This window comes from Microtus ochrogaster, chromosome 8 (assembly GCF_000317375.1).
Source record: "Microtus ochrogaster isolate Prairie Vole_2 chromosome 8, MicOch1.0, whole genome shotgun sequence".
Classification (NCBI taxonomy): Eukaryota; Metazoa; Chordata; class Mammalia; order Rodentia; family Cricetidae; genus Microtus; species Microtus ochrogaster.
In genome coordinates, this window is record NC_022015.1 from 68,291,025 (window position 1) to 68,303,413 (window position 12,389).

The 12,389-nt window shown below is 40.8% G+C and overlaps 1 protein-coding gene across 3 annotated transcripts in view; it reads left to right on the forward strand.

Annotated features, from left to right (window-relative positions):
• Ccnj (cyclin J) overlaps positions 1 to 12,389 on the forward strand; it is a 19,834-nt gene that overhangs the window by 663 nt on the left and 6,782 nt on the right. For all 3 annotated transcript variants that reach the window (XM_005352261.3, XM_026781656.1, XM_005352263.3), the window contains exons 2-3: positions 59 to 168; positions 5,325 to 5,535. In XM_005352261.3, coding sequence (XP_005352318.1) covers positions 100 to 168; positions 5,325 to 5,535 — 280 coding nt within the window. In that variant the 5' untranslated portion in view covers positions 59 to 99. The remainder of the gene's footprint in view (positions 1 to 58; positions 169 to 5,324; positions 5,536 to 12,389) is intronic.

The following is a 12,389-nucleotide window of genomic DNA, read 5'->3' on the forward strand; positions in this document are numbered from 1 at the left end:
GGGGGGGGGGGGGTGAGGGGGATGCTGGCGGTGACCGCGTCTGGGGCGTGTCTTCCAGACTGAAGCTGAGGCGTCTGGCCGGGCGCACCGCCGGCTTCCATGGAGCTGGAGGGGCAGTGGTGGCGAGGACAGCTGGCTGCGGATATTCACCAGGCGCTTCGGTACAAGGTAACCCCGAGGCCCGACCTTCCCATCCCGGCTCTTGTGCTCCCTGGAAAGGCAAATTGGGTTCTTGACTCTACTTTACAGGGCAAAGAAGGCGAGTGCGCTTACTTGTCAGGGTTAATTAACCTCTTCCTTCCCTGGGCTGCATCAGAAGAACCTGTAACTGTGGAGAGGAGTGGGGCGTGGTAGTTGGGAGAAGGAAGGTGGAAAACGATGTTCCCATGTTGCCAGGTGGAGCATGGATTTGATTTTATACACACACACACACACACACACACACACACACACATACACGTATATATACATACATACACTGACTTTGTATCGAGTGAACAGCCGTCTTTGCTCGCTGCTGCATGCAGCTGTTGTAAGCCACAGTTGGGCATAACTCAGCTCCACGGCCTTTCCTCAAACTTGGTGTGAGACTTCAGACTACTTTTCTGTTTCTCTGTTTCCTCTGTAAGAGGAGAAATAGCAACGCTGGAGCGTTTCTTTCGGGCTGATTGTGAATTCTGATGTCTGTACTGTAAGGGGACTTAGAACAGTGCCCAACCTATAGTAAGAGCTATGTGCTAACTTAACTTACTGTTACCTGGTCCTTCAGATTTGAGGCTGTTGAAAAGCCTTGAGGTGGAAGGAAAGAGCTACTCTATGGTAATATCACGTGTAGAAAGTAGATGCAGTATACTTAATAAGCACTGAAAAAAATGCACTCTTTTGGACCAAAGTCTTTGTGTTGTTGCTTCTTCAGGAACGATTTGTTGTTGTAAGTGTTGTAAGTCAGAGTTATAGGATAGCCCTGTTTCTCTGACAGCCAGAGGAGAGATTAGAAAGATCTCTAATTCGGTTTCACCTTGGTTCTTAAGTGTAGAAAACTAACGATCAGAACAGCTGACTTTTCATTAGGAAGCTCGTGTAGCTTAAGGCTGAAGGGTCCCAGGTTAATGGGTCTGTATCTTGTGTATCTGACCACATGCAGGAGGTTGGGACATCAAGTCCTGGCTTAAGTTGTTAAACTTGCACCCTTTTCCCCAAAGCGTGAAATTTCTAACTGCTCTTTACTAATCCTGACATTCAGTCTCCAATTCCCCCACAGCCACCCCAGACCCATGTGAGACTGCGCTACATAAGTGTTCCAGCTGTGCACCGATTCTTTGGCATGTTAGGGGAAAGTTGTCCCAATTCACTTTTGATTTGTGGGAGAGAGATATGGATTTTCTAAGTGTCAGTCTCTTGATCTCTCTAGTATGTAGCAAACTAGTTAGTTGGTATAATGATACTTTTTTGTGTGGATATGCAAGTTTAAAGACTTTTTTCCCATGGTAATCCCCATGGTCTTTACCTTCTAATATATTATGTGTAGGTGGTTTTAACCCTGAGTAGTTATCTGGATTACTTTTGCAGGTGATCTTAGAAGTAAAATTTTCCTTTTTAAAGTTAGGATTTGTTTGCTTTTGTGCAGTCTCTGAAGGGGCCACAGATTAAGACAGGTGAACGTGAAGAATTTCTTCTGAAACCTGTCTCAGGCCACCTGTTGCAAACTGCTCAGGCTTGCCTTTAAGCTCAGTGTAGACCATGGTCCTGATTTCAGGGAATGGTAACATTTTATAAAGGATTTGCACTAATTAGTAGGACTTGAACTTTACAACCGAAGAGGTCCCTATTTGTAGTGCACTGGAGTCAAGGAAGTTAAACTTTCCTCATAAATTGTCAATATCAGCTCTTAACCAGAGATTTAGTGATTTGTTTATGGAACCTGTTAGTTCTTAGTATATGCAAGGTGTTTGAGCAGTGCCTTAGTGCCACAGCCTGGCCCTTGCCTACGTAGACTCAGTCTGTTTTATAAGTCAAAGGCATCTGAAGGTAGCTCTTCCCTGGGGCAGTTGCCATTCATTTGCTGTGAAAGACAGTCTATATTTAGTCCCAGTAAAGAGGTAGTTGATGTGACCAGCATTGTATTTACTGGGAAAGTGAAGTGCGCGGAACGCCCGCTGTACTACTTTTGTAAATAACAGCTTCCCTCCGACACCGACTTCGCAGGCCTGTCCGTAAGTGCGTGTCTTGAGTCATTCTGCTCTGGTGGTGTAAGGTGATTGAGGAGCTACAAAGACAAATGGAGACAACGGTCTTGTGAGAAACATTAAGAAAGTATTGGTCCCCAGGAGTTGCAGTTATATTGGAGTTTCCTGTAGGCTAGAGATGCACCATTCTGGGTAGGGATGGCATTTGAAGTGCTTAGCTGGTGAGGACTTAAGACTCAAGGTGGTGCATTTGGCTTTCCTGTGCTTTGGTCCTTTACATTCCTGAGAAGCAAATCAAAATAAGAGTTCTGTTCTAAGGGACTAAGGAAGAGATAGCAGAAGAAACTGTGGCCGAGGAAGGTACAGTCCTTTTTCCGAGCCTGCACATCTGTAGTCCTGCGTAAAGAGGACTGGCTCTAGCAGTCATCCGCAGCGCTCGTGTCCTTCCCACTGAAAACGGCAAGGGGATTTCATTGGACATATTATTAAAATCTCTGGGGCAGGTCAGGTAGTTCAACAGGTTATGTGAGATATTATGGGATGGTGCAGTGGGTGCTTGTGGTTTGAGGGATGGAGAGAACCAACTCTACAAAGCTGTCCTCTTGTCTCAATATGCCCAGCATGGCATGTGTGTCAGCCCACAAACACCATGTGCTCACAGGGTAGTAACAGCGAATGAGAAAAACCTCATTGATAGCCCTGGGGTTCTGGGCTGTTTTTTACTAATGTTGGTAAAACTAACATCGTTAAAAATAAAGCCCACCAATATTTTCCAGGTATGATTCCTAGTCTTCTAATGTAATATTCAGCCCCCCCCCCCCAACTCCTTATCCCGTGGGCCAAGCTAGGTCTTCTTTGGTGTTTTTAATACCTTGTGATGTCAACAGTGTATTGTAATAATCTCTGCCTTTTAATTCACCTGCTAGGAAGAGACTTGAGACAATTTCCATTGTTTATTCCCAGGACTATAAATTATAAGTTTTCCTCTTTCTAAACTAAAACTCTGTACTCTTTCCAGTTCCTCTGCCACCTGACCCTGATAACCACTATTCTACGCTGCTCTGTGACTTTGACCAACTACTTGGTATAAATGAAATCATAGTAATATAATAATTGTCCATTTGTGTGGCTTGGCATATTATCTTTACGGTTCATCCGTGCAGCATATGTCACTTTTTTCTTTCTTGATATGGGATTTTTCAGTAGCTGTGGAGCCTGTCTTGGAACTAGCTCTTGTAGACCAGGCTGGCCTCAAACTCATAGAGATCCACCTGCCTCTGCCTCCTGAGTGCAGGGATTAAAGGTGTGCGCCACCACCATCCGGCTTCGCAATTTCCTTTTTAAAGCTGAATTGTGTGTGTGTGTGTGTGTGTGTGTGTGTGTGTGTGTTCATTCATCCATCTCACTTTGCTCATTGTGGGTAATGGTATTATGGACATGAGTGTACAAATACCTACCTGTCTTTCTACTCTCAAATATTTGGAATATATAATTAAAAGTAGAAATGCAGAGACATGGGGTGATTCTATATTTAAGTTTTTGAAAGCTACCCCACTTTTCTCTACAGCAGTTGCATCACTTATGTTACCATTAGTAATGGGTAAAGATTCTAGTTTCTTCATAGCCTTGTCAATACTTGTTATTTTCTCTTTGAGGCATTTTTGGGGTGGGATTTTGATAATAGCAATCTAGATGAGTATGAAATGGTAGCTTGTGGTTTTGGTTTGGATTTTTTGTAGTGATTAATGGTGTTGAGCATCTCTGTACTTGTTGGTTACTTTATGTTTTTTCTCTGTATGTCTCTTTGTGTTATTTCTGTACGTATGGTACATGTCTATGATTGATGCTCTGGATTCGTCCTCTACCATTCTTTCATATTGCTCTGAGAAAGGATCTCCCACGAAACTGGAACTTGTTTTGGCTAGACTGTCTGGCCAGCAAGCCCTGGAAGTCTGCCTGCCTTTGCCTTCCCTGATGTTGAAGTTAGAGACCTGTGCAGCCGTACCCAACTTTTTATATAAGTCCTAGGGATTTGAATTTGGGTCTTCATGCTTTCATAGAAAGTTCTCCTACCTTTCAGCCACCTCCCTAGCCCGCTTGCCTGTTTTCTTAGGGAAAATGTCTGTTTATTTTCCCACTTTAAAATTGGTTGTTTTATTACTTTTGAGTTATAGGAATTTTTTTTGTAATTTGTGAAGGATTGGGGATATAGATAAGTAACAGTGTGTCCAGTCTATGCAAGGCCATGGGTTCAATTCCTAGCACTCTAGAACAAGAAAAAAGAGAAAGCTTAAAAAATATTTTGGCTACTGACCTCTTACCAGATATATGATCTTAAACGTTTTCTCTCATCCTGTGGACTGCTTTTTTCACTTGATGTTATTTTTCAAGATACAATTTATTTATGAATTCAGTGTACTTACTCTTTTTTTTAGTTTTACTTCTGTGTGTTTTTGGTATTTATGGTTCTTTATTCTGTTGTGATTACCTGTCAAGTTTATTCTTGGTCTTACACTCATAAAATGAATTTGAAAGCTTCCCATCTTGATACATATTTGGACACCCCCCCCCGTGTGTGTGTGTGTGTGAGTGTGTGTGTGTGTGTGTGTGTGTGTGTGTGTGTGTGTGTTTGTAGTGTTGCATGTTGCTGAGAACTGAACACTGAATTCAGGGCATTGCACATGAAAAGAATATGCTGTACCACTAAGCTAAATTTCCAGTCCCAGAATCTCTTAATACTATAGAGTTTAGAAACAAATTGTATAACATTGTCCTAAGAGTGAATACTGGTGATTTAAAAATTTTTGTGTATATGAAAGGTGGCAAGGTAAAGATCCTAAATGACAGGAGGGAAGTAAGGTTAAAAGACAGTGATGGATAAGTCCTGGTCTCTGTATGAAGTGTATTGTCTACACAGTTGAGGAGTGTACTCACCAGTCTACTCCCTCTCAGCCTAGGAAGGGTGTATCTGGGTTGTGGTTGGCTTTGCGTTTGTTTTTGTTAAAGCTATATACCCTCTTCCCACTCAACTTTCAAGCATGTCTTTAAGCTCTTATAACAGAATATTTTAGAAAAACAACGTTAAGTCTGCATTATGAAGATCTTTCTATAGATTAAATGTTCTTCCTTTTCTTTTAGGAGCTGAAGTTGCCTTCTTACAAGGGCCAGTCCCCTCAACTGAGTCTCAGGCGATATTTTGCTGATTTGATTGCCATTGTGAGCAATCGCTTCACTCTGTGCCCTTCTGCCCGCCACCTTGCCGTCTATTTGCTGGACCTGTTCATGGACCGCTATGACATCTCTATTCAGCAGCTGCATTTAGTTGCACTTTCCTGTCTGCTTCTAGCAAGTGAGTATAAATCTGATTTACATGACTCAGAATCTGCATGTTTATATGATAGAGCTATAGCGAACACAGTGAAGTATTTTCAAATCCCAGTCATTTCAGTTTATTGCTTTTAGGAATTATATACTGTGCTTGTTAGCTAGATATTAAAAAATAGTTCTGGCATTTTTTAAAAAATACATGCCCAAGCCCTACATCCTGAAGATTGATACAAATACAAATTCTAAGCAGCACAGATATACTAGTTAATCTCCATTGTCGACACAATTTGAATCACCTAGGAGATACCTCTACTCATCTGTGTGGAGTTTCCAGAGAGGTTTAACTGAGGAGAGACCTACCTCAGATGCAGGTAGCACCATCCTATAAATTGGGGCCTAGACTAAATAAAAAGGGGAAAGGAGAAAGCCAGCTGACCCCTTACATTCCCTTGTCTCTGCTTCCCAGTCAGCACTACAGATGGAGGCCCTGCTGCCACTCTGTCTTCCCCACCATGACAGACTGCCTCCCTCTGGACTGTGAGCCAAAGTAAATCCTTCTCCTTTAGCCTACTGTGGTCAGATATGAGAGAAGTCACTAATATACTGTGCCAGAATTTGAATAATAGGGACTGGATGTTTTTATTTTTAACACTTTAAAAATTCCAAAGGTAATTTTGGTTGAGAACCTTTGTTCTTGATCAGTGATTGACAGCCAGAAGCAACTTAGGGAACATTACAGTATCTAATGTGTAGCCGCTTTGGATACTACTAAACCCCCTGGATTCAAAGAACAAGTCCCTAGAACCAAACATCTCTGACTCAAACATCAGTGTAGCTGGAGTTGAAAACTGTCTTAAAGGTGCTGCACTGTTTGTCGTTCATGGTGTAAGTTAAATGAACTCAGTCGGGTTTGCTACAGCTGAAACTAAGTGGCTTTGGTATATAATCTGATAGACTCTTATTTATTACCCATACAGAATGTGCTGCTAGACTCTTAGTGCTGAAACTCACTCACCTTGTTTGCTAGTATCTACACTGATGAGAGAGGGCATATAAAAGAATGGAAATCGAGTTTTTCTTCATTCAACAAAGTAAAAAGATCACATTTGATATAAGTCGAATTGATAGTTGTATTTGATATTGTTTTTGTATTATCCATATCATTAAGCCTTATTTCAAAGTAGTATATAGTTGTTATTGTCGGCCTTGACCTCTGGTCTCACTGGAAAGTTGGCATCCAATATGGCTGCTGTGGTAAGCGCATTCCCATTAGGCTGTGAAGCTAGTAATCTTTCTAAAATACCTTTTTGCTTAGACACTAATAAACCCATAAAACTCAGTGCATTATTAGGTAGTATCATTTCCAGATCTGAGCCTCTTAAATTTTATTTACTTGCTCCAAAACTACTACCTAAATGACTTTTTAAATTATTTCAGATCCTTTGTGAAACCAGATGAGTAAATAAAATCCAGCTGTAGTGATGGCTCCCACTGCCTGTGGGTCTGGGTGAGAACTGCTTTATGAAGCAGTTAGCATCCTTACAGATCATCCAGCATGTGCCTCCTGAGCCAAATTTTTAGTAGAATGCTGTTTACTTCTTGAATATCTTTATTTCCCTTTGGAATCTGTTTTCCTCTAAGATCCAGACACATAGTTCCCTCCCCATCTTAAAGCCGGAGAAGTAGTACTCACACATTTGTAATTAACTTTAATTAAAGTTTTATGCTCATAGGAAATTATATATAAAATGCTACATGTGTTTCATCACTGGCTATGAAACCCTGTAGAGTTTTATCTGCATAAGATTGGAAAAACCCCTGCTTGACATATCAGGTGTATGAAAATCCACAAGTAATATATTTGTCTGTTTTTATCCCCTAGAATGTTAGGTTACAGAATTAGCTCATAATGGAGACCTATGCTGGCCATCAGACAAAAGCAATATTTTAAATTTTTAAGTCAATAATGAAAAAATAGTTTTATGGCCTGAGATTGTCTGCTCAACCATTGCCAAGTTCCAGCTTGCTCTCTGTGGTTCTTAGAGTATTGTGAACCAAGTAGGAAGCTAAGCTTAATGGATTGTAAATAAAGAATGATGTTAGTACAGTTTCATAAAATAACTTACATTGTGACTAAAGTTGGCTTACCAGTAACTTACCAAACTGACTAGTGTTACTTATATTACATGGCACTACTGGAGTCCACTTCAAGATCTGGTTACTTACTAAGAGTTTTAAGCCAGACATGACAGACCCTACATTCAGACAACACTGCAAGACCCTGTCTGTAGGAGGAAACGTTTTTGATCACCCTGCAGTGCTGGCCATCATGATGCTAAGTTCCTACACTTTGCTATTTCCCTAACAGAGGAAGGGAACTTGATTCTTGTAATGTGTTAGGATAGCTGAGATGGAATTTTTCAGTTCTTGTATTTAAATTACTAACTGCAATATATGGTTGTGATCTTTTTATTCTGTGGAAGATTATTTGGTGTAATTAATGTGAAAATGTATAATTTTTAAAGCTTATTTTCTAGTAACAAGGTGTAGTGTTTGTATTTGTTGTAGTTGAATATGAATTGCTAATGGGGCTCACCATTGCAGAGGGGAGGAGAGTCCATGACCATGGCAGGGAGCATGGCAATAGGCAGGCATGGTGCTGGAGCAGTAGCTGAGAACTTGACATGTTGAGACACCAACTGTGGGGCAGAGAGAGGACCGACTGGAATGGTGGGGGCTTCTGAGACCTCAAAGCCCACCTCCAGTGACACACCTCCAGTGACACACCTCCAGTGACACACCTCCCTCCACAAGCCACAGTTCCACCCCCTGGGTACCAAGCATTCAAAGGAGTGAGCCTATGGGAGCATTATCATTCAAAGCACCACAATCACTGACTACTAGGAGAACCAGAACTTAGTTATGCTGTCACCTTTGACCCCCATGTTCCTGAGAGAGACTTGGTTTTACATTCTTTTCCAAGGAAGAGTGGGTGTGTTCCGTGTACACGTCAAAGCCTCAGCCCTCCTAAGTAAGTGATAGGTAAGAGTTGGAGCAGCTGCCCTCCGCTTGGTCAGAATTGAAGACATTGGAACTTAGATTACAACAGTTTATCCTCCTCTCCATCTCTAATACATCCAAAAAGCTCAGGATGTTTATAAACTGATAGTCTGTTTTCAGTGTTTGATATGTGTTACAAACTTGTGGAATCTAGTATTTTTTTTAATAGATTGGTCAGTATATTTGATCTAGTTTATTTGTTTACTCTCCAAAGTAGACACCTGTTTTTACTGCAGTCTTTTTTTGTTAATATTTATTTTATTATGTATACAATATTCTGTCTGTGTATATGTCTGCAGGCCAGAAAAGGGCACCAGAGCTCATTACATACAGATGGTTGTGATCCACCATGTGGTTGCTGGGAATTGAACTCAGGTCCTCTGGAAGAGCAGGCAATGCTCTTAACCACTGAGCCATCTCTATAGCCACAATCTAGTATTTCTTATATTCTTTTTTTCTTTTCTTTTTCTCTCTTTTTGGTTGATGTTTTTGTTTGTTTTCTGAGACAGGGTATCTCTGTGTAGCCCTGGCTGTCCTAGAACTTGCCTTGAACTCAGAGATTCAATGACCTCTGCCTTCCAAGTATTGGGATTAAAGGTGTGTGCTATCACCACTTGGCAGAGTCTACATTTATATAATAATTGGATGCTGTATATAATTTGGCCAAAGACAGATCACAGTTTGTATGTTCTTGGAGCTAATGCTTATCCACCTACCTGGGTAGCTACATTACTGGAATTGTGAAGAAAGGGCCTGCACATTATCTGATTTGAAAGTGCTTTGTAGTATTTAGGAGTCAGATTATAGTGATGGGTTTTTTGTTTTTTTTTTTTTTAGGTTTGAATCACTAACTATAAATTTCAGTAACCCTTGGTTCTCAGGTTAATTCTCTATAAAATGGAATAAAAATGCCTAGCTTATAAAAGTTGTATGGAGCAAGTAGGGCAACATAGGAAAATTGCAGTATAGAAAGTTGAGCATTGGATGACCCAATTCTTCGAGTATGCTGTTCTGGAATCTCTAGCTTGGCTTTTTTCTCTTAAAGAGTCTGGCTTCTTCTAAAATGGCTGTGTTTGTCCATGAAAGTAACTGTTCTTATATTTTAGCTGTTTTCCCTGGCTTGCTTCAGCTTATTTGAGCAGCATTAGGCTTACGGGCAATTTGGAAGCAGCCTTGGAGGTGAGGCTTCTGATATAGGCTCTTAGTGCTTATAATTTGTAACAATTGTTTGTTTTTTTTGGCTCCCCAGTATTAAGTTGCTTTTTTTTTTACTTTATTTTTTATTAGGTCTATTAGAAAAATTAAATCGCACAGTCGTTTTGATTTACATTTTAATTTTTAATGAGTTTAGCCTCCCTGTCCCCATTGGTTGCCTTTCCTGTTCTTTCCCTATTTCTCTATTAAATTTATGGTCTTAGTTATTTGTGAGAATTCTTTGTATATTAGTATAGATGACTTTTCTATTTGGTAGTGAAAGAATAGAATGTTGGCTGAGCTCCAGATGGGATGGTCCACTCTACTCATTGTATCGATCTTCTCTGCTACAAAGTGACCATTTGCTATTGTGTTTAGAATGTGGTTTCCATGGCTGGTCTGTACATTTCCCATAAGGGAAAGACGGCCTGGTATTTTGTTTTTGGCCTCTAATTCTTTATTTTTCTGGGAAGCAGTATGAATTGCCTTTATCTTCGTTTCCTGTTTGGGTCCTTTATCAATATAATCATATGGCTTCTGGTATTTCCTTTCAAGTGAAAAAAAGCCCTGATCTTTGGTCTGTGTGTATGAACAAGTAAATTTAAACTATGCATAGCAGTTAACACAATAATGATAGATGTGAATGCATGTAACTCATTGATGTTATCACACTTATAGAACTTCTTGTCCATTTGTTGAGTATACACCACTATCAATGACAAAAAGGTTCTCAAAAACTGAAAACTGAATTAGAATCCCAAATGTGGTGATTTATGCAGCATGTTGTTTTATTTATTTTTTAGACAGGGTCTTACTATGTAGTTGGCTGGCCTGAAACTTCTTATGTAGACTAGTCTGGTCTTGAATACATAGAGATCCACCTGCTCTGCTTCCCAAGTGCTGGGATTAAAGACCTGTGCCACCGTGCCTGGCATGCATTTTATTATATTTTAAAATGAATTACTTTTACTTTATATGCATTTGGTAGTTTGCCTGCATGCATGTCTGTGTAATGGATCCTTTGGAACTAGAGTTGCAGACAGATGTGAGCCACCATGTGGGTGTAGAGAATTGAGCCACTGCTCTTAATGGCAGAGCTGTCTCTCTAACCCCATGCAATTTATTTTTAACTTTGGAAATCAGCATATGAAAGAAAATCAGAATACAAATTCCTTGACATTTACTTAATTTTTTTGCTTTTTTGTTTTTTGAGACAGGGTTTCTTTGTAGCTTTGGTGCCTGTCCCGGAACAAGCTCTTGTAGACCAGGCTGGCCTCGAACTCACAGAGATCCGCCTGCCTCTGCCTCCCGAGTGCTGGGATTAAAGGCGTGCGCCACCACTGCCCGGCCTTAAATATTTCTATAAGCACAGCTACAGAAGTCTGGCATCCTGACAGTTGCCCCCATCTAATCTGGCATGGTGTTTTCCTTTAGAAGTGCAGATTGGAGGATATAAATGTCTTCCTTCTGGCTCCCATTTTTGGTTCACTCAGCTTTTTGACCCTGGGTGAGCTGGCTGACCTCATGTAACATCTTGGTTTCTTGAGCTGCGAAATTGACCATAAACAGTTTTATTTGTTTTGATGATGAAAGTTTCCAGGGGAGAATATGAAATACCCTTGATCCTTGAATTACAGTGAATTATGGCATATTAATTTCTTCAAAGGAACTTAAAGCATGATATAAATAAACTCATTAATTTTTATAACATTCCTTTGAAGTATGTAGCTAGTACTGCTGTACATAAATGGCAAGGTGCTTGAAAGCCCTGATGATTTCATCTGGAGGGACTGAACAATTGCCTGCATCATTTTCCTTTTGCATAACTTCATGTCATTACTCTGAGAACAATGACTTCTTTTCCTCTTCAGTGGTGATGCTGATCACGGTCATGAAGAGCATTGTGGTATAAAAGGCCATTCTTACATGACTTGAATTGGGAAAGGCTGTCTAGAGTCTTAAAGTCTCAAATTCTGTAAGTTTTGCTCCTCTCTGCAGTAGTCTTTAAAGAGCAGTTTTAACCTGGGGGATGCAGTATGTTTGTAATTCTAGATCCTCAGGAGACTGGACCAGGAGGATGTCAAGTCTGCGACCAGTCTGGGCAACTTAAATCAGCATTTTGAAATTAAAATTGAAAAGGGTTGATAGTATAGCTCAGTTGTATAGCAGCTGCCTAACATGTATAAAGCTTTCACAGGACCCAGTACATCAACAAGTGGTTAGTTTTAAAGAAGTTCACAGACTCTCTAGAGTTGGAGTAGCCTAAGGATAGGAGTTTAGAGTCATCTGACATCAAGGACAAAACCTTCTATCCCAATTCTGTTTCCTAAGCAAACTCCTAGGTAGGCAGCAGTGCTTTTTCCAGCCCTCAGATGAGCCAGTGTTAGCAAAGCGCCCCCCCCCCCCACTGCAGCACCCTGGTCAGCTGATTGGCCTTGGCCTTTGCCGTCTTTAGTCTGTTACAAATCCACCCCTTCAAGAAATATAGTTTCCCGCCGGGCGATGGTGGCGCACGCCTTTAATCCCGGCACTCGGGAGGCAGAGACAGGTGGATCACTGTGAGTTCGAGACCAGCCTGGTCTACAGAGCTAGTTCCAGGACAGGCTCCAAAGCCACAGAGAA